Source organism: Tauraco erythrolophus, chromosome 15, assembly GCF_009769465.1.
Source record: "Tauraco erythrolophus isolate bTauEry1 chromosome 15, bTauEry1.pri, whole genome shotgun sequence".
Taxonomy (NCBI): Eukaryota; Metazoa; Chordata; class Aves; order Musophagiformes; family Musophagidae; genus Tauraco; species Tauraco erythrolophus.
Genome location: NC_141479.1, coordinates 19,464,162 through 19,491,108, shown reverse-complemented (window position 1 = coordinate 19,491,108; position 26,947 = coordinate 19,464,162). Strand labels below are relative to the sequence as shown.

The following is a 26,947-nucleotide window of genomic DNA, read 5'->3' as shown; positions in this document are numbered from 1 at the left end:
GGCAGGACGGCAGAGCCAGGGCACAGCGTCATTAAATTAGGCACCAATGATGAAACTGAGTCTTTCATAACTGGCAGAATAAAACGCTTTTCTTTTGGGGAGGAAGAGGAAAATGTGTTTGTGGCAGTTCAAAGCATCGCGATCACCTCACATCCTGGTTTCCACTCACCCCTCTGGTTTCTGGGGACTGGCTTTCGTTCAACTTCCAAGGCAAAAACCGCCCTTAGGTCTGACAAAAATAAGGCCTTAGACTCCAGTTTGAGTCTTCATCATAGCCTCTTGCTCTTCACTTCTCCTTTTGCTCTATTCTTCCAAGAAAAGCTTTTCTCCTTCGCAGTTCCACCTGGAATCTCTTTTTTCTTTTTTGTTTTTTTCCAGTTGACACTCTTTTTCAATTTCAACAAAGAAAATTGCTCCCTTCTTCACCCAGACAGCTCCTCAGTCTCCACCATGAGTCAGCAGATGACAGTTATACACCATGGGAAACTGAAAAAAAAAAAGCCAAACCACCTAATTAAAAATTTCCATTAGTGCTTTTCAGTGCCAGCAAACATTTAAGAAGCCATGCTTTCAAACATGAAAAGAAATGACTGAAATAACTGCAATTTCACTTTTTAAAACTCTATTTTTTTTTTTTTTTTCATTTTGATCAACAAAACCACTTTTTACTTAAAACTGCCTCACTAGAAAAATGAGAGGTGGCTCTCACTCAATTTTGTTCCTTAATGTGACAAACGTGTTTTGGGGGATTGGGTGGTTGCATAAACTTTGCATAAATGTGGTTGGTTTGGGCTTTTTTTTTTTTTTTTTCCAGAGGTCAGTCTGGCAATGAAAAAAAACCTCCTCATATATCTGCAATATGTAAGTATGGAGTCAAACCCTCCAGTTCTCCAGAAGTGCCCCACTAGTGACCCATGGTCAAGGAGAGCTGCTCAATGTCCTCCCTACTTGGACACCTTCAAGGCAAGCTGCTCCCCTCGTGGGACTGACACCAACCATCTCCGCTGACCCAAGACCTTGGAGCAGCTCCAAGCCCGCATCTCAGATGTGAAAGGTTGGCACAAGCAAGACAAAAAAAAAAAAAAGAGGAACACATAACCAATTCTGCAATATTGCACGTAAAAAGACCTGCCTCACAGATCCTACTAATATTTCTGTTCCCAATGTATGAATTATTAATATTTAGTATCTGAGACTCACTAATATTTACTTTAGGAAGTATTTTTATAAAGTTTGACTGGTTTTCTCAACGTAGAAGCTAATGGAGGCTCCTGCTGTCACCGGCCAGGGAGCCCTCCCTGAACAAACTTTCCTGGTCACTGTTCAAACTGGGCTGCTGGGCTCTTTTATGGCCCCGAACCTCGAACGCCGAGCGCTGAGGCTGGCACGAGTCGCTGCCGATGGCTCTGCCGAGACACAGCTAATTTTAAATCTGGATCTCACAGCAAGGGAAAAAACCTCTTTTTTACTGGCAAAACTGTCACAGTCGAACACTGTGTTCAGATTACGGGAAGCGACTGCGAGAGAGAACACACACAATTCCCTTTTTTGGGTACTTGGAATTAATTTTATCTGAAGTCAGGGATTATATAAGAGAAGAGCAGAGACCTCACACAAGCATCTTCTGCGTCAGCGCGGGACACCCGGGGGAGCCGGGAACCCCCTCCGCACCGAGCCCGTGCCATGCACATGGCCGAGGGGCCAGTGCTTGACCACTTTTCCAGTAACTATCCTAAAAAGAGGATCACAAAAATCTTCTGGAACTGCATCCTGAGCTGTCCACAACATCAACTAGAGTCGGCTTTTCAAGTCCTTTTCTTGGTCTAGACTAAAGGGTTCCGAGCTCATCAAAACTCAAGCGTTCTCCTAATTTTATTGCTCTCATTAAAACGGTTGGCATGCAAACAGATTCCTATTCAGTGCTTTGGATTTACAAAAAGTCATGATTTTCTGATAAAGAAGCTGTTCCTCAGAAAACTGTTGACCAGCAATAGGCTACTTAACGCTGTGCATCTGTTTTGCTGTAACGGTTTAAGGCAGCTTGACTTCACTCGTGTGTTTGGAAAGGGGAACGCAGCCTGCTGGGCTGGCCGGCTGCCCTCAGATGCCTGAGATTGTTTCATGACTCTGCAGATGAGAAAATTTCCATGGTCTCCATCTTCCCACCGAAAGCCTGTCCTCAGATGGTGCTACATGCCTGGCACTGGTACGAGATGCCTCCTCCGCATTTCAGCGGTCCGTGCTGCTCTGCAGCAGCCAACGCTCAGTCTGTTACTCTGCTCAGTGACATCCCCACTGGGATGCCCTAAGCCACCCCTCGCCAGCATTTCAGATCAACATTTTTCCAGCTTTGTCCCCAGTACTTTACCTCAGACGTGGCAGGAGGTCCACAGGTCCGTCTGCAAACCCACCTCAGGATCCCACAGGACTCTCTTGTCTGCACCATCCATCCCTGTGCAGATTTTTAAAAAGCACAGTCTTTATTCCACCAAACAGATTATTAATAAAAAGATCGGTCAGAATCAGGCTGAAATTTTGCCTGCAGAGGACAGCTCCCCACAGATTTAAACAGATGGAACAAAACTATTGAGAATTACTCTCCAGATAGTCACAGTTACTGATCCAGTTTTGGAGCCCCTTTGCATTCATCTAAACCATGTTTTGGTCACAAGTACTTCAGGGAGATGGTACCAAAACCTCCCCTACAGTCTATATCAGGTTTTTAATCTCTTTTTCCTACTCATAAGGCCTGTTAAGCTGGTGGAAAAGGAAATTAGCCTGCTTTTAAGATTTATTTCTGACAAACTTGTCCTCTGGTCCCTTGGCATAGTTCACAGATGGTGTTTTCTCAGCTTCCACGAGTGCTGGGAAATAAAAAAAAAAAAAAAAAGAAATAAAAGCCTGAGGATCAGTATCAAGCAGTTCTCAGGACAGCGTACGTGTTGGCAGGTCCTCTCTTGGGGTCATGGTCACCCACAACCCAGAGGATCCCCAAGCCTGTGAGAAGCAACACTACTTGCAAGGCATTCTTAAGCACTGAATTTATTTGACAAGCCTGTGCTCCCTTCTCCTTCAGCTTTCAGCTATAACATTCCACCTGAGCCTCCTGGCTTTCAGCCCACTATAAATAGCCTTCTATTCAATTTGACACTCAATAGCACCACGATGTGCTCGGCTACGCAGCAGGATGATGAGGGAAACTGCTTATAGCCCTTGCCTGCTCACATGGCCCAAAGGGTGAGGAGCAAACACTGCAGAGAAGAGTCCTGCATAAGGGAGACCTTGTCTGTTGATTTAACTCCATAACTCTATTTGAACCACTGTCAACAAGATAGAAGGGTGGTTTCTGTTTACACTGAGGCTTCTTTACACTGCTCTGTCCACACCCGAAAGTGGCATAAACGTCTTCTAAGTGCCTTAAAGTAGGTCCTTAGTATAAATGAGAACTAACCCCCATGGTTTGCAAAATGGTTTTGAAAACATTGCCTGGGTGCATCCTATAAATGAATGTGGGTTTTTGGAAGAACACCCGTCCCAAGGTATGCCCGTGCTATACATAGCCTCTGATGAGCTCTGCATGGGATGAGGAGCAGAAGGCAGAGCAACAGGCAACAAGACTTTTCTCCTGAAACAGCGAGCAGGGAGAGCCCTGCATCCTGCTCATCCCGGAGGATTACCAGCAAAGTGGGAAAACAAGGTTGTCATATCCGTGCCTTTTGTAGGCTGCGTCTGCATTGGTTTCTCTTTCCTTTCCACTCTACTTACATTCAGCCTTCCAGTTTTTATATCCTCTTCACTAAAGCATGAACCTGAATCGCACCCCTGGGGGAAAAAAATAAAAAATTAAATTGTGCTCCTACCTCGTTGTGTGTTACTCTCAGTCTTCATTTACCTGTTCTGCATATCTGCTGTATAGAAAGAAGACACAGCTTTGTCTGCAATGTTCATCACCCACAGCACTCCTGATAACACTTTTTTTTGTTGTTGACAAGCATAGGGTCAAGTACATGGCTCGAGCAGGAGGAGGCAACAGCTAGCAAAACCACAGCCAGCATCAAAGGGATGGAAGCTAACACAAAGAACAGGAATATCAGCCTTGAGTTTTGGGTGTTATGCTATTGTCCTCCCTACATCAACCAGGACCCAAATTTTGCAATAGTATTTTGGGGCATTTTGTAGTGCTAGCAAATAGGAAACCAAGTAACTGTTGCAATTAATAGGACAGTCTAAGCAGCCTCAGCATGACCATGAGCATTAGTCTGTATATCCCTCTCTGCTTACTTTTAAGCTTTGCTTTTGAAAATCTTCCCCAACATTTTCAGCAAGGGAGATGTTTTTGCAGCAGTGACAGTGAGGAAAATCAAGCACAAATTGGGCTTGAGTAAGTTCAAATGTGCGGTTTGTAACTGTAGAGCATGCGATAGCTGCAAAACTTTCTGTTTGCAGAAATCATTGGCTGCTCAATAACCTTGCTACCATGTCAGTCCTTGGTTTGGGTTTTACAGGAAAATACTGTTCGACTATAACTGCATCAGGCCAGCCCTGGAGTAGTAAAACATCTCTGTATTTTATGTTGATCATCTTGTATATGTAATGGAAAACACAAAATTTCATGATCTTCCTGTCAATCAAGACTCCCTCCCGTGGCTCAGTCTGCATTTCTGGTCAAAAGCCATATGGTGCTCATTGCTGGAGGCTGAGTTGTAAACCTCCTTGTCATGCTGCTCCTTTAACCAAGATGGTGTTGAATTACCATGAAACAACTCGGTTTGATTTGTGGTGCTGTCGGCAAGTAGAAGCTTAGAGAAAATTTCAGAGGGAATTAAAAAAAAAATCTGTATACTTTTCCCTTAAAAAAAAATAAAATTATACATTTAACAACAGCCTGGTCAGGTGAGGAGGAGTTCATCTCAGCTGTATTTTGCAGCACTACTTCATTAAACATTTTTTCCAACCCATTAATCTACTTCAGTCCGTATATTGCAGGGGTTTAGAGACAAATGCTGATTTTCCCTTACTCTCAGGATGTTTCAGGGAAGGATACTTCTTATTCTTGATGGGCATAAAGGTTGAGTTTTAATGCCTGGGTACTGCCCAGTTGTATTTATTTGTTTGTGGAACAGACTCTGCACATCCCGATCTCGCTTGGGCTCTCCAGGGGATGGATACTCCAGGATTAATCCCAAATAGCTCTTCTAAATTCAACCCCAGCTCTGGCTGAGCATTAAAGACAAGGGAAGTATTCATTCTGGGAAGGTTTTATTTCACAAATAATTCAGAAATCAAATTAAAATGGAAGGGGAGGGGGAGATATCTTACAATTCTGTATTTAGAAAAAAATTATAGTTTATAAACAAACACACGGCCCCTTGAAAAACATGCAAAGGCACACAAAAATTTACAAGAAACTTTTATACATAGGAAGTAAAATACATCATTTTTCATAGAAAAAAAGCAACTCTATGAACTGGCCCTAAATATTTAGAATGGACAACTGACCAACTGGAGATTCCTTGATCAGTTGTTGGCTGAACGTATTAAAATAAAGAAATTAAGGAAGCCAATGGACTTGACAGCACACTGGCCGTTGAAGTGTCGTGCTTTGATTTTAGCATTGGTTGTGTTTTCTGGAGATTTGGTTATGCTGAGCCAGATGTTCTGCAGTGGCAGTGTCTGCCCTGGCAGTCTTGGATTTGAAAATGTATTTACTGGAAAAAAAAAAAACAACCAGGCAGCACTGGCTTTCCTAGGGCTTTAACCAGATGCTCCAGTAAGGCTACACCTGGGTGCTTCAAGTTGGCACGTGCTTACTAATCTGCTGAGCTGGAGTCCAAGAAGGAATGGATCTGGTGATATAAAGACGTGCTGCATCTTTAAGCTGCATTGAAACATGTTAGGCTGAGAAATGGGTTGGTATCAGAAATAAAATCAGTAAATATTAGGCTAAAAACTGGTACTGTCCCACCTATATATGAATAGCTAGCGCACACGGTTGCGAATAATTGATATATCATGACTGCCTTGGAGGACCTGATCACCCCTAATTCTGGTGGAGGTATGTTTAAATTAATAGCACCCAGGACCTCAAATAATATTTGTGTAGTAAAGTCACAATTTCTCTTTTGTACAGCAAATATAAAAATAGACAGATACAGACTTAAATTAACATCGGTTTCTAAAAATCCAAACCAGTTGGCTGAAGATAAAAATATGCAATCGTAACTTGAAATAAGCGTTTTAGGATATTTCTGTTGGAATAATAATTCTTCCTTCTCCCCCTTTCCTTCAGGTAGATACATCCCAAGCTGTTTGGATTTTTATGTGCTCACGATAATCCCCTGGACTTTTCTTGAAGAGTCCTCACATTTATTTCTACCACTTTACAGCATATGTAATCGTCACGGGCAGCGTATCAGAGGTGGGATCCTACGTCAGCATCGAAGTGTTTTAGGTGCTTTTGCAGTCCCCATACCCGATTGCATCTCCTACACCTTCCAATTCGGTATATAGCACTGTGGCTACCATTTGGCCCACGATGGTCCTAGACTCATGCTGCAGTATTTCAGGGGTTTGAACCAGACCATGTATAGCACAACTGTTCACAGAGGGCAGAAACAGGGAAACCTTATCCCGCTGCCGTAATCTCAAACGCTTCCAACCAGCAGCTTTTCTAAGATATAGTCCAGCTGTTTGTAACATCAATTTACCTATTGAGAAAACAAAATAGCTCAGTTTTCCTATCTGAAGCAAATACTGTACACCTTGGAAGACGATACTATATAAACAGAGACGACACATAGAGCCATTTCTCTCTATCCACCTCAAAGGTAGGTTTGCTGTGCAGCACTTTTGGAGATGATGCAAAGCAGCTCCAATTTCGTCATTTACAAAAGGGCTCTTTCCAAATTCAGATTTCACAGAGAAAGAAACCCCATCGGTGAGACAAAGTGAGTGATAAAAGTAATTTCCTTGCTGATTTCACGGTGTTCGCAGAATTAAAGAAATGCTTAATCATATAAACGTTTTTGATCTGCGTTTTGAAACAGTTTGAAGAAGAGATGGCTTTTACATGTCTAGATTAAACCAAACATAGTCTGACTGTGAGAGCAGCTATGAGACATCTGTCAAATAGAGGGAAATATATTCCCATTTGTTATACAATATTACAATCAAGTTACTGAGCGGAAGGACTATGAATTTAAAAGAATTGAAGAACTAATGTTTACGTTGTCTTTTCATGAGCAATGGACGTATGTGCATCAAAAGACAACCAGATTTGTGTTTAGACCAATTCTAAAAATTCATTTCCAGAGAATACTCTCCTGCCTTAAAGAGCAGGTTGTGCTAGGCTCTTCTCTTGGCTTTGAAAAGCATCTGGATGTATGTTGAGACATAAATAACAAGATATTAAACAATGTCATTACAACACCACGGGTTTTGCAAAGCATACCATCCTGGATGACAAATGCTCATGAGTACAGAGTTTAGACTGGAAGCTGGGATCTGTTGATGTTACAAATTGGACAGGAAAAATTCATCTACCTCAATTTAAGCCCTGTCTTTAAAGTCTCAGAGCTGCACACACCAAAAAGGACTTCACGAAGATGAAGTGAACGTGCCTCCTACGGATGCCACCATTCTTAGCAGAAATAAGGTTAACTTTATAACTACTTAACTACTACAGATAAAACAACCAGCACTGCTGTATAAAACAATACACTGCATTTAACTGAAATCTTATTTGAAATGACGGGTAGCATAGGTGGAGATGTGCCAGCACAGGAGCCCCGATTCACTGACTTCTCAAAGGTCGCCAGACTTGCAAAACACCTGCCAATGTTTGACCAGCAAACATGAAACCTGCCGTTTGGATTACCTGGTGGCCTCATTTTCTGCAGCAAGGATCTCTGCCACCACTTCACACGTACTCCAGTCCCAAAACACCTCAATGTCCAGCCGACAAGAATGTCCTCTCCCCAAACACGACACCATCCTACAACGTAGCCTAGCGCGATGCCCCAGCGCATGCTGCCTCGTTAGGAAAACACCAAATTTCCTCTTCGTTTGCACAGAAAACATCAAACATACACAAAAAACACTCTACCAAAGCCCAGCCTCTCCTCAAAAGACGCAAATTTTAAAACAGTTTCTCATCTCAAAGAGTCCAGCGCCTGGACAGCCGCCCACTTCTGAGCCTGCTGGGCAGTGCATGTCCTCACGCCCACCGCAGTAGATGCTTCACGCCCGAAAAACGCCGTCCAGGGCCAGGCTGAGATCCCTACGGCTGCTGTACACGGAGCCACCACCGTTCTGTGTAGCACACCTCTTGTAAATTGGAAGTTAGAACAGTTTATCTTTGCTGAATGCCCCTAGAGAAAGAAAAACACGAAACGGGAAGATACAACGCTGAACGGGTGCGATGAGATGCGAACAGCTGAGTCAGAACCTGGTGTCTTTTTTTTTTTTTTTTTTTTTGCTTTGTTTTTCTTTTCTTTTTTAATTCCCTGAAAGAGATTGGCAAGGAGGGTATGGTCAGAGCTGATGCTGTTGGAGGAACCTTCCTGTCTCTGGAGATCAACAGAGCCCTCTCCCAAAGAATCCTGCACCTTCCCTGGGAATTTACTGCTTCACAGCAAAAATTCGGAAAGCGTTTCCATCTGAAGGATTCTTCAAGCTGCAGAAAAAGGAAAGAAAAAAAAAAAAAGAAGAAACATGTAATTAACCAAATGCAGGCACTGCAGGACCCAAAGCGTGATAGACTTACAGGTAACTCTGAATTTCTTTGCTGTGCACTGCCTCAGCACGTTGGCTCTGTGCTGATGTGGCCTTACCAGGAGAAAGATAAAGGAAGAAAAAAATCCACAAAATCCACGAGTTCACTTTTGGTTTATGCTTTCATCCAAATCGACAGTGCTAATGCCAACAAAAGGAGCTGGGAAGCAAAAGCCTCTCTCAGAGTGCCAGGTTTTATCCAAGGAACACTGTGCTCCCTTACGCAAGGATTCAGGCACAGAGAGGAACGTGCTTTCCTAAAAACAGTTGTCAAACAGGCTGGCAGGTTCCCAGGGCCTGGCTGGCCAGTCTCCTGCTGCTGGCAATGGGAGCAGCCGGATCAGCTCATGTTAAACGACAATAAATACAGATATTTGTTTCAATCTGCAGAGGTGTCCCCAACAGCTCTGACTCCAAGCTGCTGGCTATGTGCACAGAGACAAGGGGTTATGTCTGTTCCCAGCCCTTATTTCTTCAGCCCTGCTGGGCTGCGAAACCCCAGGAAAAAGGCAAAATTTCATATTCCTGCAAAATAAACATTCCAATGAGTGTAAAGATTCAGTAAATCTCAAAGGCAACATTTTCCCCGTACCTGTTTGGTTATGCATCTTTACCAAAGGTTATTTCCCGTGTCCTAAAGGGTAAGGTTTCACCTTGATCTTTGAAAAGCTATTTCACTGTCTGGTGGATCTCACAGCACGAAGGCGCTCCGTATTGCTGAGTGTAAATAACACCTTCCAAACCTCCATGCTCATCCCAAACGTCTTTGGTTTCCCTCACCTCCTAGATCAGCACATGGTGCTCATCTTGCACGTCACTGCTAGCAGTAGAGTTTATTCTCGGGTGGCAAACTCTGCCCTAGCTAAGTAAAAAGTTGTCTGGCAGTATAAAAGATGAGTGAAAGCAAGACAGAGAGAGAAGAAAACTCAAACGAACGGGAGGTTTGTCACCTAAATCCAATCTACCGAATTGCAAATCACACAACTGCAAAACGCTGACCCTGATAGATCCATACTAAATAAACCCATAGATAATTCCTATGGCTTTCCTACAGCTTTCCTGTCTTCTCCTATTTTTGTTTTCTGAGATGCTCTACAGCATTCTGGGATATTCTATATATTAGAATAAAACCAAGAAACTTGCTTGTATTTCTTATAATAACTATAAAACAGGAACCACATAGAGCAGACAGAGCCATGTTAGTAGTGGCCAAAACCTCGCACGATAGTGGGAAATTCTATGTTTGCAAAGAAGCTCTGAGAAATCAGTACCATCACACCAATATCTGAAAAAAATACATCATAGACTGAAACAGAAGTTTCAAATTAGAAGGGATTGAAGGAGCTGCGACTCCATCATTGCAATCACCTGGAGGTGCAGGATTTGGGAAGCACTGATTTGCAATTGTACACTGAAACCAGCAGGTTAGCCCAAAAGAAACTACAAAAAATTACAGGCGTGGCCATCCCATCTTTGAAAACTATTTTATCTCTCAAGAGGTTAATTTACTCACTCTTCTTTCGAAGAGAACGGAGGAAATTAGTTCACAAATACAAACGCATCCCACATCCCAGAAGTGAATGGAAATCCCAGTTATAATCCTCAAAGCATGGCCCAGGCTGAAAGCTGCAGAAATACCTGTGCTTATCTTTTAATGTGATAAACACATTAAAAAAAAAAAAAGTATTTATATCGGCCTGTATTGTAATAAAATAAAACAAGGCTTCACAATATTTCAGAGCTTTCACACCAATCTGAAAGCAGAGACTCACTGCAGGAAGGTAAGAGCAGGACAACACGCTCTATTTCTTTGCATCCCAAAATTCACAGTGACGCTGTTAAGTCACGTATTTCCAATCCACCAGCCTTTCTGGCTGATATCTGCTGACTTTGACATGCAACTGAACACACAGTCGAGAAGAGGAAAGTACAAAGAAAAAAATCCCACCTCTCAGACTGGACTCCGTTCTTTAAGGAACCAACATAAATTTTCTTCTTTTCTACAGGCATCACGTCCACAAAACCACCTCTTTCATCTGGAATGACTCCTGCGTGCACAGCAGTTTTGCAGATACTGGAGCTCTGAAAAATATTTGATTATTTCAACTTATAAAACGCCTATATTTTATATCTGGAGATTTACTATTTCCATCAGCATCAGGGAAAACCAGGGAATCAAAAAAAAAAAAAAATTTAAGAAAGGGTGGAGTGAAAAGCTATGAAACAATTCTGTTGTTCTTATGGACAGACAAAGGATAAAAGATGTCATGGACCAAATCCTGCGGGTATGTCATAAGCCCTGGCTGTAAAAAGATCCACCACCACTGCAGAGGACAAGCTGCCTTTCCACCACTCCCTTCTGCGGTGGAGCTGTGCCTGGGAGATTATCCAGGGCCAAAGCTGAATCGAGGACAACTTTCCAGCCCATGTCTCTTGGGTTTGCACCAGAGAAACCGCTGCAGTGAAACCATTTGCTAGTGACCAGTCACCTCAGCAAAGCTGATTCACCCAGTTGCTTGAAAAGCAGATGCTTTTCCTGAATTAAGGTAAGTGACCACTGGTTATCCTGGACAGTTCACATCCTTCTTTCTAGGAAAAACAGAAGGACTGCACCTATCGAGTGGTGTAGTTTTTGGACAGGTGTTACCCCATAAGACAACGCCGAGAACGGAGGGAGATTAACGTTCCTGAAAAGACTAAAGCTTCTCTGCTGCACGTCGCGCCGTTACCCCCCTCTCCGAGATGTGCAGAGTCAGAAGAGCTGGAGGAACCCAAAACACTAACAACTGGTGACTAAGCTCCCTAGGCATCCAGAAAACAGATCAAAAGCAGAGAAGGCTTTAAACCTCTACACGGTATAAACTTGGCCATCAACCCTCTGGAGGATTTACATACAGCAAGCTGGAATAACAAAAAGCAAAAATCACAAAAGCCAGCTTTGCACAGGGAAGTGCAGCAGGTGAAAATCCCAACCCCATAAGCTCCCTGATCCCTAAAAATCAAAGTACCACAAAACCGGTGCCAAGGGCAAACATTCCCGTCGCGTGCGTACGTAAGTTACGGATCGTGCTGTTTCATTCTCGCAGCCATATATGGCAGGTTTGCTTTGTCCCCTATATATTTATCACCGTGGATGGCCTATCTCTTGGCAGCCCTCTGAGGTTTGGAGTGCCAGTTTGGTATTTTGCTTCTATATATGGTCAAGGGAGCACGGGAACGCTGCGTTTGGAAGATACGCTGCGAATTCCTCCTTGTACGCGGTGGGAAATCTGTATATCTAAAATTGGCTCGTAAAACTAAACTGTCCTGAATCAATTTGCAACACGCTCCGCTGGGACACATCCTAAAAGATGTTCTTTTCAAGGCATTCCTGTTTTTTTTCCAGTACTCACTGTTCTGCCGCTTACTCAAAGCTTTGGCCAACGGGCTTTTCATTGCCTTACTCCAAACCTCCCTGTATCGCTCGGTTGGCTTACAGCCCTCTTCTATCCCAGGCTGGGCTCTGCTTTGATGGATTGATGACAGAGCTTTTGGAAAACGAGACATTACGAGAATAAAGGTCTTGCTTGCCCTCACATTCAGAAATACAAGAGCTGTCTGGGCAGTGGAACAGTTTTCCGTGGCGTAGCCCCTTGGGATGCTCTGAGAGCGTTTCCTGACGAAGTGGGCTCTGGGTCATACATCACAGAACGACGACACGTTTTATAGCAATAGTCTGTGACTAGGAGTTTAACCACCCATCATTTCCTCATTAGCGTGTGACCGGTTTAATCGCTAAGTTCAGATCTCCTGAGAGCTGAGCCACTTGACTTGGTTTGCTCTGACGATAAACAGCTCCCTCCTTATGAGGGTGATCTCTCCTCCTCCAACTGATTGCCATAAAATTGTGGATAAAAGACCTTATCTCAGAGCAGAGAGCTGTTTTCTCTCCTAGCTCGACAGGGCTCCTGAGCCGGGATGGGGACATGTCTCCCTTGCATTAAGAACCAGGCAGAGCAACAAATAAGTGTCTTACGAAACTTAAAAACTCTTTTACAGCCTTGATAAAGACCCGAGGTGTTCATGCAGCTCCAGCATCACCCCAGAACGGGTCCTGTCCACATTAGTGAGAGCTGAGTTTGATTTTCTAGGTATAATCATGTGTTCATAGAATTTTTATTTTTTTTTAATTTTTCCCCTCAATATGTCACAAGGGAAAAGAGGCAACAAACTTTCCGTTCCCCGATCAGGTGCTTCTTGCTACTGATTTCAGCGCTGGGAGGATGCTGGATACATTTCCTGCCCCTGTGCCTCCACGTGCTGCTTCCATCTGCAAACCCTGCACCCGGGCAGTGAGTCCGTTCTCACCCAAATGTAATGCTGTTCAGTGGGAAAACCTGGGATTTGGGCATGAACTTTTCCCATAGCATATTTTCTTGTTAATTTATCCTAAATTTTAAGGGTCTTCTATGTCCCTGTTCCACAGCCTTACTAATTTCGCCATGAACAATTTCCTGCACTGATTTTTAAAGCAAATGTCACCAATACCTCTTTGTGCTTCAATTCACCAGGGGTATCCAAGAAAGATAATCCAAGATAATTTGATAATGATGAGTAAAAAACCTCCAACCAGAATGCATTTAAAGTGGGCGAAAATCCCTTAACATACACCGAGATAGCGGCGCCTATGCCTCTTGAATAAAAATCAGGCTTATCTCATAAAAACTGCCAATTCTTCATGTCACAGCTTTGTTCTTCAAGGCAAAACAAATTTTCACGTGCCTTCCTGGCATCATGCAAATATGAACACTGTCTCAGGTCAAAGCATGGTGAATCAGCTCCAGTTATCCAAACTAGCCAAGCATTTTTGTCATCCCAGCTTGCACTATCAACTGTTTACTTGCCAGAGCATTTAGCAAATGGACATTTTGGAGAAGGTACTAAAAGGCCAGAGGGCACCTTGCAGGGAGGGAGACTGGAAACAGGGAAAGATGCTTCATTTTCTTTTAGATAACTTCTTGAAGAAGACACAGTTGGAGCACAAGTGCCCCCAAAGCCATGAAGGTGCCACTCCAGACGTGAAGCTGAAAGCCCTCTCAGAAGACTAGCACTTGTCTCATCCAGCTTATTCTCTGCTTTAATCATTCCTCGGGTTAATTACCAGCATTTCCCTCAGGAGAGCATCCTGCACAGCCCGTGTTCCTGGGAAAAGCCTTTGCCCAAACTCCCCATGCATGGCACGCGTGTTCCTCTTGCTGGCTTTCCCAGCCAGGGCATTTCTCAGCATGGATACCTCTGCCCTGGCAGTGTGTTCCACAGCCTCCCCAAACTCCTTCTTCCCAGCTGGTTTCACCTCCATTGCTACCAATCTCTCACTCTCCCAAAAATCCTAAACGCTTCCCTTACTACACCCGCACCACGCTATTAGTACAGTCAGCCAGACAAAAGCTAACCAAACCCTCTAGGAAGCGGCCAAATAATTTTTTTTTTCCTTATTTTATTTTCCTCCAAATCACAGCCCATGCCCCCATTTATGAAACAATTCCCAGGGGGTACGGTAGGAAACAGAGCTTGCGATTCATTAAAGGACACTAATCCTTCTGCGTCAGTACGAATCGGGAAACGATGCTGGTCCTCGCCTAATACCCTTGTATTTCCCATTTCCTGCAGGTTGGAGCATGCACAGAGGTACCATGGGGTGGCAGCTGCCCGAAGAATTTACACGTGAGCTAGTCCAGGCTGAGCCGTTTGTTTAGCTCTACCTTCAAAAAAATGGGTTTCAAGTAAAATAAAAAAAAATTGAGGGTTTAAAATTTGCTTTCAGAATCGCTCGCCCCAAATTAACATTTGATTTCTCCAGGATGTTTTTTTTCCCCTCGAGAATCTGCAAAGCTCCACACCAGCCTCGAGCTGGGGGGTCCATGATCTGCTGACTGCTTCCCCCCAGGCCTTCGGAAAGCACGTTGCTACACGCTACGCACCAGCCAGGGAGCTGGTGTTTCTAAAGACAATCTCTGACAAAAACAGAAAGGAAAAAAAAAAAAAGATTTAAAAAAAAAAAAGAAAAATAAAAAAAGAGGCACCCACAAATGGAAAAATGTTGAAACCCAGTTTTTAGAGGCCTTATATTAAGAGATTTCAAAAAAATGACTCTCTGCCTAGTTTTAGCATCACGTCTCTGCTCATCGCCATAAGCAGAGTTTAGAAAAACAAACCCACGAAACCAACCCGCGTGCTTTCTTGCCACTGCTCTGCGCTGCGTCCCAACAGCTCAAAACCTCCGTTCAGCTCCCAGAAAGAGGTGGACAGGGGAGGGGGAAGAAGGTCTATTTTTGCCAACTATATGGTGTGATAGTTTTTAATAAAAAACCCTTTGGTGTTCACCTGTAGATCCCAAAACACTTGGGGATCCCAAAGCGCTAAGGTCCTTTCACAGCTGTAGCCCCTAAGGCACGGAGCGGTTAAGTGACATGTCCAAGTCCACAAAAATAGGTCAGTGTCGGAGCGTGGAAGGACTCCCCAAGCCCATTGACCCCAGCCCGGTGTCGTAGCTGTTGCACTTTATTGGTGCTACTTCTTCCTTCATCCCCGTTTACCCCATCCCCACGTCACAACGATCACGGAGAGGGTCGCTGCCTTCCCTCAATCCCGGGATACGACCCCAGCTCTGCGATACGGACATCGTGACACACGGGGGCAACCGAGAAAGGAGCATACTCACGTCTGCATAAACGTTTGTGCCAAACACTGGTGCCCAGTACGACGGCTCGTCTTTACAGTGGGCTGGACAATAAATCCTAGAAAACAATTTATTCAGATTTATTCTCTATGTCAAGGCTGAACAGGAAAGCGAGCTGCATTCTTGGGAGATTTCAAGTGCCTGCATCTGGTCTGCAGGTGGCAACAGTGAATTTAATTATTCGTTCCCCTCAGATGACATTTGGTAGAGAGGGGTTTAGAGCAGGAAAAGAGGGATTGGACTTTTATGACATTTTCCAAGGGGAGTACCTATATTTTTGCACGATGCTGTGCACGTAATTATTTGCATGTGTTTGTGCCCCCCCTGCCCTGCCATGACTTGCACCTGCACAAAGCAGCTTTCTAGAATAAACTTCTTCAGTTCTTTTAAGGCAGAAGGGAAAACCACATCCAAAAAAGCAGCGAGTGCAGGAGAATAAAGGGCGAGTGTGAAGTTGCACACTTGTGCACAGGGATGTGCTGAAATGGGATCGTGTAGCCTGACTCACGTGTTGTGGAAGCAATCTGAAAACTTAACATGGATCTTCTATCATGATGGGATCATGTGCACCCTCAGCACATTTGCTGATGACACCAAGCTGTGTGGTGTTGTGGACACGCTGGAGGGAAGGGATGCCATCCAGAGGGACCTGGACAGGCTCAAGAGGTGGGCCTGTGAGAACCTCATGAAGTTCAACAAGGCCAAGTGCAAGGTCCTGCAAAATCCCAAGCACAAGTACAGGCTGGGTGGAGAATGGATTGAGAGCAGCCCTGAGGAGAAGGACTTGCAGGTGTTGGTTGAGGAGAAGCTCACCATGAGCCGGCAATGTGCACTGGCAGCCCAGAAAGCCAACCGTGTCCTGGGCTGCATCCAAAGCAGCGTGGGCAGCAGGTCCAGGGAGGGGATTCTGCCCCTCTGCTCTGCTCTCATGAGACCCCCCTGCAGTGCTGCATTCAGCTCTGGGGTCCCCAACACAAGAAGAATGTGGACCTGTTGGAGTGAGTCCAAAGGAGGGCCACAAAGATGATCCAAGGGCTGGAGCACCTCTGCTATGGAGCCAGGCTGAGAGTTGGGGCTGAGAGTTCAGCCTGGAGAAGAGAAGGCTCTGGGGAGACCTTCTAGCAGCCTGCAAGGGCGTGTAGTGACAGGACAAGGGGAAATGGCTATAAACTGAAAGAGGGGAGATTTTGATTAGATCTAAGGAAGAAATTCTTCACTCTCAAGGTGGTGAGGCACTGGACCAGGTTGCCCAGAGGAATTGTGGCTGCCCCATCCCTGGAAGTGGTCAAGGCCAGGTTGGATGGGGCTTTGGGCAACCTGGTGTAGTGGAGGGTGTCCCTGCCCATGGCAGGGGGACTGGAACTCGATGATCTTTCAGGTCCCTTCCAACCCTAACCATTCTGTGATTCTGTGCCAAGAAGAGCACGGTGGCAGGAGGACACACATCATTCCCAACCCCCTCCTCCATCCATTCCCGCCAGCCCTCAGATCTGGGGACCTCAGCACCCTCCTCCCTCAGAGCAGAGTGGGCTGAAGCTGAACATAACAGGCTCGTGCTGGTGGCACGTGGTTACCTGGGGCAGTGGGTCGCCGGCTTTTTGAACTGGCACAGCTCAGCTACTGTCGTATAGCAATCCAGCGTCTGTGCTGTGGGAATAAACACGGAAAGACAAATTACCAGACCTAATAGCTCAGGCAGCTGCAGAAAACACAAGTCACGGTCATGCAAAGCATCTGGTGAGACCCACGTCCAGCTGAGGGTACCAGGAGGAAGGCTGCTCGCTCCCTTACCAGCAGCGTGCAACCCAGGAGAGGACAGAGCAACTCTCCAGCAGAAGTTCTGCTCCTGTACTGCAACGTGGCCTTTAAGAGGTCATAGTTTTCAAAAGAGAAAAGCAGCAGACCCACAAGATGGTGTATTTTTGCTCCAGCTCCAGATGGAGACTCCAAATAACCTGACACTTATAGTTTCCCCTGAAAGTGGCTCGAGTGGATCTATTTGAAATTACCATTATATGGAGGAGAAATTATTCATAGATATTCAGAAAGTGGGAATTGTTTAAAAAGTAGAAGTCCACAGTACTTATCTATATGCTCATCATAATTATGACAACTGATTGTTATAAACTAATTTTGTATGTATGATGTGTTTCATCATACTATTGCACTATTATATCAGGTGCTATTTTTTTTTTCTTACAGTGTTCACACTAGACTGAGGCTTTCATACAAGGATGGCTCATCTTCCACCACTTTATTATCAGCAGCTTGTGACATTGCAGCTGATGTCTGGACCCGACTGTGATCCATCACCAGGAGATGCTGCTGGAAATGGCCCGTTTAAATCTTTTTCTACACCATCCTCTTATATCCTCACAGAAAAATGAGGTGGTTGATGGTGGAATTGCCCATAGTGGGTGACGGATGACCACGCTAGGGTTTAGTTGTGGTACTGAACCCTTTGACATGACCACTTAAAATCAAAAAGAGTGCTGTAAGGAACGATGTTTTCAATCATCCCATAAAACTCTAGCAACAATGGTTTCTTCTCAACTTTTAAAACTTAACTTACTTGTGACTTTGGAAACCATGAATGCATTCGAAGGCTTACTTTTCCTGCAAAACAAGCAAAGACATTTATTAAAAAAAGAAGTATACTAGAATTACTTGAATCACTATGTCTACCTATGAGTAACAAAGACGACTGAACATCTGCTAATATTTAACTCAAACACAAAACCGCTGTCGTGAAGGTAGTACCTAAAAGACTCCACACCGTTCCTGGTAGACTTCACAAAAGTTGTTTCCCTCCCCTTCCTCGTGATATCCACCAGTCCTCCTTTATTGTCCAGGATGCCGTAGTGAATTGCAGCGCGACATATGCTCGACGACTGACAAGAGCACAAACACAAACAGTACGTGAAATAAATCTCATTCACAGAGCAACGCTCACCAACCGCTGTGCAAAAAGTGAAGAAGAAATTAAACCACCACCAAAGTGTCAAATGGAAAATGAGCTGAGTACACTCCTTTGGAATCTGGTTGTTAAATCTTACTCCTACCAGCACAACCTTATTCTATTATTATCATCATCATCATTTTAAGCACTGCCTGGTTGAATGGCAAGGGTTTTTTAAATAACAAAACCAGACATTTAGATACGATTTAAAAGAAAAGCAGCATTGGAAATTAACAACTAGTATGAAATATCTCCAGTTCTCTACAAAAATCTTCAAAATATTTCTGCTGAAACTACTCAGAGGAGGAGACTGTCTGCAATGGCAGAAGTCGCAGGGCGAAAGACATATCATGGGCAACGTGAGGATGGGGAAAGCAAACACATTTTTACACTAAAACTCTTAATTTCAACCTTTCTTCACCCCAAAAGAAATTTAAATGGGAAAACAGCACCATGCTTTATTTACAAATTATCTTTTTAATTCCAGATCGAGCAAATCAGCCCAAAAGATTATTTAGTTACAATATTTAACAGTGTTTTTTGTATAAGGTTTCTGTTCAGCATGACAGCTGCCCATGCTAAAGAGAGCTCTGTAAGAGCTGTCTGTTGATCCCCATCTCTCATTTTCCATGGATTTCATTGCACATTAAGGGCATTCATGACGAAGCCAAGTCTGGAAAGACAAAGTCTTTTTTTCATCACTAAGATGAGGAAAAATACAGATAATCTTTATTAGCACCGTTTTACAGCACCACAATCACAGAATACGAAAAGCCAAATTACACTGGAATTGTTGGCATTTCCCATTTCTGTTATTACCGCTAACTCCCCACAAATCACATCTAGGAACTATTAAAAGGTACTTACACTCTCATAAGAAAATGTTCCAAAGATCTTTCCCTTACTGTGTAAGCAGCCAGCTGGGCACAAATACCTGGTAAAGATATATATCTTTGAGGGTGGCGAAAAAACAATTCAAGAAAAACAGACTTCGACTCTATTTCATTTAATAGTCATTCCATTCATTTCACGTAACTCTTCCATTTAAAAAACATGATTGCAAAATAGCTACTTTTTAAAACAGTTTCTCCACCCTCCTTAAAAGCCTGACCGATATTTAGATTCTGTGGATTTGGTTTTTCTCCAAGTGATAAACTGTCCTGTTCTTTGCAGAAACCTTAACCAGAAGTTCTCGACTGGCTGGGAGGGGACAAGCCATGAATTATTGGTCTGACTTAGACAGCGGTGGAATGCATGAAAAAGACTCAAAAATGACTCTTCCAAAATTTATTAAACTATTTTGGACACCTGGAACTGTGGGTCATCACGGCTGAATAAAATAAACTGAGTCACCTTATTGCTAGGCTTGGCTGAAGGCTTTGTATTATGACAAATTCAGGCTTTTTTTTTTTTTCTTTCTTTCTAAAAAAACCATCTACCTAGATAGTCACAAAAAATACACAGTATCACCTATCCTGTATTTGCAAGAACCGGACAATTTTTAGACCGCTTTTTCCCGCAGCGCTCCAAGAGGTATCAATAAATAAACCACTACCTGTTGCATGTTGAGCCTCTGCATTTGTCTCTCATCTTGGTTTCACAGGTAATGACTTGTGCTGGGGAGAAGAAATAAAATAAATAAATATTTTACAAAGAAAAGCCTGCTCTCGAGCTACGGAGATGAGCAACCACCACGTATCTTTCCTGGAGGTCTTCGGTGCAGCGAGATAAAAATCTTATCATAGACCAAGGCAGCCTGGAGCAGTTTGTGCCTCTTTAGCCCTTCACCTGAGACAGGTGTCTTTGGAAATATGAGCAAGGAAGAAACATCTGGCAGCTGAAGGCTTTGATTTACAGCCCGAGGTCTGCAGCCAGAGCTCTCGTTTCCGTTTAATTACAGACTCTGGAGATGCTGGTAGATAAACTTGAAAAGGATGCGTTGGCTTGCCTCACCTTGTTTTCACAATGAGTCTCTTTTAATTAACAGCGATTAGAAAACAACTGAGGAAGTACTACCAGCCCCACAAATACCTTCAGCAACCTTCCCAAGCAAAAAAATAAAAAAGAAATAAATTTTTTAAAGCTCCAGAAGCCGCAAAGGGGGTAAGTGCTGAGTGCAGAGTACTTTAAATGGGAAATAAATCCACCATTTCCTAAAGCTATTACTCATCTGGGGACCTTCACTTCATCAATACTTCCCTGAAACGGCTTAAAGGAACAAATAATTACTGCAGATTGAGCTGCAAAAGGCATGAGAAGCTTTTGAAAGCTTTGCTCCCCGCTTCTGGCAGGCTCCTGCTATAATTAACAGTGAATTTTTGCACAGATTACCTCGCCCTCCACTCAAAACATCCTCCCAGTTAATTTTTCACCGAGCCTCCTCGTTGCTTTCTACACCTTTCCCCATAAAGGTACTTTAAAACTCACAGGAGCTGAAAAAGAAAGAGGCTGTCTTACTCATGTAGGAGTCTGGGACGATTTTCTTGGGCTTGATGGCTCTGCTGGGCTGGCTTTCCGGAGGGTAGAACCGCACTGGATTTTGCTCCGCAACCTGCGAAAGCTCCACTTCGTTAGTCTCATCCGTCTCGGCGATGACGGGATCCTCGTAAGGGTAATCTTGTTAGAAAAGGAGATTAAAAATAATTACAGCCTGTTCGCCTTAACGAGGAAGTCAGACAGGTTTGTGTTTTGAGGGAGATGGTTTGGTTCGACCAGGATCTACTTATTAAATAGTTGGAAACTCAAAAATGCTCCTTAAAGGCAGCGCAGGGCTATTGCCAGGGTGGGCACGGCACCGGGAGGGGACATCGCTCCTCCGCGCACGAAGTGGCGTTTAGAGCATCCTACAACAGAGGTTTGAAATGATGCCCACCAATTAGCAGAAAAAACCCTCCAATATTTCTTCTCCTGTTTCCCATACGGCTCTCTCTCTGGAGGAAAACACAAATTGGCTGAAGGAGGGATGCAAAAAGAGGGTCTTAGTATTTGGGAAGGTGGTGAAACCTCTCCTCCTCCCACCTGGGTTTGGTTCTCCAAACCACCCCATCAGCACAGCTTCAGCCGCTCCTCCAGCATGGCCCAGTTCCTGCTCCAGCGCCAGGTTTATCCCTCGGCTTTACCTCCGCCGGAGAACAGGCTGCCTGCTGTTACAGCCGGGCAAAGGGATTTTGGAAAGGGTGCCAGCAAAATTCATCTTGCTTGGCCAGTCCTACCTGAAACCCTGCGCTGCTCTCCTCCTCGGCAGTGAGGAGAGGAACGAAGGATGATGCACACAAAGGGATGATGATGGTGGCTCTAAGGGTTTTCTACCACCAGGACATCCCCTCTGCACCCCAGGGACCTCCCCCCGGACCCACAACCCCAGGCTAAAAACATTAAATACAACGTCGTGGCAAAATAAGGCTCCGCTTTGGGCGAGTGTCCAGGGAACCTGAAGCAAAACACACGGGAGAAGAAAAAAAGCCCTCAATGCATGACCCCAGAAAATCCTGCGTGAGGCTATAGAACAGCTTCACCGGAGAGCTTTCAGCATGAAGGATATATTTTAGAAATTTTTTTTCCAGGAAAAACCATCCACGATTCCTCTCCTCTCCTCCAAGAGACACCAATCGCTACATTCATCCCGCAGCCGTGAAAACCAAGGTGGGGAGAGAGGGAAACGCTCCGTTCCCGGCCCCTGGAGGAGCGGGGCAGGCGGCCAAGCTCTGCCCACCCACGTCGCCTCGGGTAAGCGCCGGAGAACATTCCCTTCCCAAACAAACCCCGCGAGGACGGGATGGCTCCTACCCACAGCCTCCCAGCACTCAAAATCCTGCCGGAGCTCCGGAGCCAAACCCACAGCAGCTCAGAGCAGCTTCCCCCAACCCGAGCGCTCGCTCTCTTGATTCCACCAGGGAAAAAGTGCCAAATTCCCCGCTCCAGATTTAAAGGAGTTCGGGGCTTTTCGGTTCCAGCAGCGGCCACTGATTTACCACGTGCCGCGATGGCGAAATATTAAGGATGGCTAATTAAAAGGCGCGTAAAGCTGCTTCTAATGCAAAGCTTCCAGGCAAAAGTTGGCTCCAGCCTTTTCCCCCCACCCAGGGAAGTGCCAAGGAGCCCCCAATTTCCAACCCCACGTACCTTTGTAGCAGAGGTTGTTCCGGCAGCCTCCCCCGTAGCTCGGCGGGCACTCGGAGCAGGGGCGGCCGGCCTTGTACGGGGCTTCTCCGATCCAGTTGCCCCTGCAAGGACAGGAGCGACGCGCACCCATCAAGACACCCGAATCCCCATCCAAGCCCCCGAGACCACCTGGCACTAAGGGAGTGGGGAAATGGGTGTTTCTGCCATGCTTATTCTTGGATGGAGGGTTGTACATGGGAAAAGAAGGCTTATCCCAACTCTTCCATGCCCATGCTGCCTGTTGTCCTCCAGCAATAGCTCCAAGGGCTCAGAGCAGCCCTTGCCATCTGAAAGCTGCTCCATTTTCCATCTGGAACCCACCAGAAATACATGGACCATCACGCCGGATAATCTGGGAAGTGGAGCAGCACTTCACGCTCTCCGCTCATCCGTCCTGGCCATCCTCAAGTCCCCAGTTTTGCCTCTGAGGCCACAAAAACATCATCCTGACCCACAGCAACTAAACAACCAGCCCAGGAAAGTCTTGCAAGAAAAACATTCCTCCTCGTTTCACCTCCAAGACAATATTTTTAGGGGTTTTGCTTAAATAAATTGCGTGCGATATGGCTTTTACATTAAACTCCAACATAAATACTGTGATCTTATGTAAACAAAACTAAATCAATGGATTACTACATTTCCTCAAGAAACTACCCAGAAACAAAAGCCCTTTTTGGCACTCTGTGCTGCAAAATTTAGGTGCTGAGGGGGCTGATGGAGCCGGAGTTCAGCTCGTGGCTGCGAACCTTTCGGTTATTGCTCTTTCAGCTGTCTCCACCTAGAAGGCTAGATGAGGACAATGGTCCACTGACGCCAGAGAGAAAAGATTAAGCAGAAACTGCAGAAATAGAGTATTTTTCCATCCATCAGCCCTGAACGGATGACGTGGTGCAAACAGCCCAGCCCTGCTGTGGGAGCTCCGTGGGAGACGGCGCGATCCCGTACGAGGAGCAGGTTATTAAACCCCACCAAACCACAAGCATAAGGTGCTCAGCAGCTAAAATAGGGAGGGGGGCTTAGACAACCCACCCGTGGGGCTCTGCCTGGATCGCGCCATGAGCTGCCGGCTCTGCACCCACATGTCTCATTTCTCTGCGTTACTCTGCCCTATGATCTCCAGAAGTCCGACGCTCTCCAAGCCGCTCCGTTTGCACATGGTGACCTCCCCATTTCATTTTGCTGCTAAGATTTAAATGGCTGAGGACTCAGAGTGGGAACGTTTCCTCTATTAGCCATCAAAGGAGAAAATATTAATTGCCATTGCCAGGGAGGAAACTTCTCCTGGATGTATGAGGCAAGAAACGTGATTTTTGTTTCGAAATTTAGTCGAACCATTGAGTTCACTGCATCAGTCGAGATTTCGCTATTTCACTTTTTTTTTTTAAACCCGGGGGAGCTCACTGGGTCTGGGGTTTATCTCTTCACAGCTCCCACCAGCACCCGCTGCAGGGCTGGCTTTGCACGAAGCAGCCTTGAGTTTAAACCAGCAGATTTTGCAGGGAGGGGGGCAGTGGGGGGTGTGAAAATGTGTCGCGATACCTCAGCCTACCTGGCTGGGTTCGGAAACTGCTGCTGGAGCGGCACCCACCGGCGTTAATCTCCCCCCATTCCCTCCCACCCTCCCAGCAGCAGAGAGAGAGCAAGGCTCGCTCGGAAATACACGCCAGCTCCATCCTGGCCATCTCCTGCTCCTCCTTCCCATGGCAGGAACATCAAAGCTCCAGCCTGGCCCCGGCCCCTCATTCAGTTTTCCAGGCAACACTCAGAAGTCTCAAACTAGCTCCGTGCTGCCGTCTAAAGCGAAAATTTAAAGCCACAACCACCAGTCTAGACTGCCTGAAATCTCTTCCCCAGACCCCGGGCTAGTTAAGCAACCTGCCAGTTTCAGGAAAGCTGGAGGGAGCCCAGCTCATCCGCCTTACTTGGGCGAGTAGTTGCAGACCAGGTAGACAGCGTTCTCCCAGATTTCTCCCCAGACGTTCATCTGCTTGCAGGTGTTCACGGCACAGCCGATCTTGTTCGTCGTGGCCCAGACTATCTGCAAGCACAAGGCAGGCGTTGAAAACCAGCAAACTCGCCCTGTTGTGGGCACACAACACAGTGACAAGTGGGACACGGAGCGGGGACGGAGGGTGTGGAGGTACAAAAGCCCTTTGTCTCCATTACCTGGGTGTAATGCGTGCACATGGCACCAGCGCATTGCTCAGGGCACCACGGGTCGCACTGGTGAGGATACGGGTACGTGTAATCTTTAACTTCGTCGTACCAAGACTGGACGTGGAAAGCTGGAGACCGGTACCTGAAGGAGCAAAGTTTAAATCATGAAGTTCTCACAGAAGTTTTCAAACAAAACCTGGAGCCTCCTGCCACATTGTAAGCTTAGATTTTTTTTTGATGCAAGTTTTGCTAATTTTTATATAAAAGTTTCTTAAGGCAACGTGCGCTGGTAGCCCAGAAAGCCAATCATATCCTGGGCTGCATCCAAAGCAGCGTGGGTAGCAGGTCCAGGGAGGGGATTCTGCCCCTCTGCTCTGACCTCGTGAGACCCCACCTGCAGTGCTGCGTTCAGCTCTGGGGTCCCCAACACAAGAAGGATGTGGACCTGTTGGAGCACGTCCAGAGGAGGCCACGAAGATGATCTGAGGGCTGGAGCACCTCTGCTATGAAAACAGACTGAGAGAGTTGGGGCTGTTCAGCCTAGAGAAGAGAAGGCTCCGGGGAGACCTTCCAGCAGCCTTCCAGTGCCTAAAGGGGCTACAAGAAAGCTGGAGAGGGGCTTTGGACAAGGGCGTGTAGTGACAGGACAAGGGACAATGGATTTAAACTGAAAGAGGGGAGATTTCGATGAGATCTAAGGAAGAAATTTTTCACAATGAGGGTGGTGAGGCACTGGCACAGGTTGCCCAGAGAAGGTGTGGCTGCCCCATCCCTGGAAGTGTTCAAGGCCAGGTGGATGAGGCTTTGAGCAACCTGATCTAGGGGGAAGTATCCCTGCCTGTGGCAGCAGCGTTGGAACCCAATGATCTTTAAGATCCCTTCCAACCTAATCCATTCTATGATTCTAAGTTCCATTCATCGAGAAGGCATTGCTTAAAGAACTCAGTAACATGGTCTAATGATTAGGAAAAAAAAAAAATCATTGAAAACGTTAAAGATTATTTTTTCCCTAAGATTCGCAGCCCGGTCTGACTTCTTTCTGTATTATTTATAGGTTTGACACGCTCTTCAAGTGCCACTGACCTGAAATGTCCTCCTGCCTTTTCCACTCAACTACAAAAAACCTTCTAGTTTGGCGCAAAGTTGTATTTTGAAAGTAAACAGCAGTTAAGGTTTGCCAACCATCTGAAACCGAAAGCCATCCTGTACCTATTTTACCACCAGGCAATTTGCTAAATCTGGAAGTCGGCGAGCAGCTCACACCATCAGACCTTTGGAAGCAAGTGGGCTTTTTCACACTCACATGGCACCAAGAGTTGGTACAGAATAGCTGGTGCCCTACACACGGCCCCCACCTTTCATTGCAGCGATTTCCCACTGCCCCAAGCCCCCACGTACTTTGGGCAAACTACGCACCAGATACCACCTGTTGCAGCACTGATGCTACTTGTGGTGTCTGGGGCAACACAAAGGGTGTTAAAACTACCTGTAGGAATTCATAGGTATTTTGGATGCTACGTCCATGGTAAGGGAAGAGAGCAACCTGCAAGCTCGGTACCAAAGCGGGGCAGTGCTTCAGACCCGCTACTTTTTATTGCTCTCAACAGCTCACATGAAGCGAGTGGCCAGAAATACAAATGAGATCATTACCAACTGGAGTTTGTTCTTCAAGCCAGCTCTTCATTAAAAAAATCATTCATTAGAGGCATTTGAAAAACATTAATCTCGTGATGCCATTAAGTGAATACTTTCCGAATCCCGTTTTACAGGAGAGGAAATCGAGGCAATCAAGTTATGGCCCGTTCCTGAAAAAAACTGAGATAAATCTGATTTCTTTTTCCTCTCAGTGACTGCAAAGGGAGCAAGATTGGATCTACGTCCATCAGTAACCCATCTCGAACGCTTGTAGGAGAGCCAAGAACAACCCCATCTTTTGACTTTGTTTCCGATGGGTTAACCAGTCTACTTTCCAATCGTTATTTAATTCTGCCAACAAAAACGGGCCTGATTTTTATATCAGGCCAATTTCACACCAGCAAATTTCCATTGCTTTCAAGCAAGTTCTACCTGATTTACAACAAGGATAACGGCATTTCCACCCATGGGGGCTCCTGAGCACATACAAAATGTTTGCTGTAAAAAGCAGACTTCACCTATCACAGGCTTAATGATAGGGGTTT

At 45.3% G+C, this 26,947-nt stretch overlaps 1 protein-coding gene across 1 annotated transcript in view; it reads right to left on the bottom strand.

The window, feature by feature from the left end:
- Positions 1 to 8,543: 8,543 nt before the first annotated feature.
- The window catches only part of CRISPLD2 (cysteine rich secretory protein LCCL domain containing 2), a 28,922-nt gene continuing 10,518 nt past the window's right edge, over positions 8,544 to 26,947 (bottom strand). The window contains exons 4-15 of the mRNA XM_009981115.2: positions 24,777 to 24,909; positions 24,533 to 24,648; positions 22,572 to 22,672; positions 20,907 to 21,065; positions 20,005 to 20,065; positions 19,317 to 19,383; positions 18,251 to 18,381; positions 18,063 to 18,106; positions 17,065 to 17,137; positions 15,473 to 15,548; positions 10,721 to 10,854; positions 8,544 to 8,674 (exon numbers count right to left, since the gene is read on the bottom strand). Coding sequence (XP_009979417.1) covers positions 8,620 to 8,674; positions 10,721 to 10,854; positions 15,473 to 15,548; positions 17,065 to 17,137; positions 18,063 to 18,106; positions 18,251 to 18,381; positions 19,317 to 19,383; positions 20,005 to 20,065; positions 20,907 to 21,065; positions 22,572 to 22,672; positions 24,533 to 24,648; positions 24,777 to 24,909 — 1,150 coding nt within the window. The 3' untranslated portion in view covers positions 8,544 to 8,619. The remainder of the gene's footprint in view (positions 8,675 to 10,720; positions 10,855 to 15,472; positions 15,549 to 17,064; positions 17,138 to 18,062; positions 18,107 to 18,250; positions 18,382 to 19,316; positions 19,384 to 20,004; positions 20,066 to 20,906; positions 21,066 to 22,571; positions 22,673 to 24,532; positions 24,649 to 24,776; positions 24,910 to 26,947) is intronic.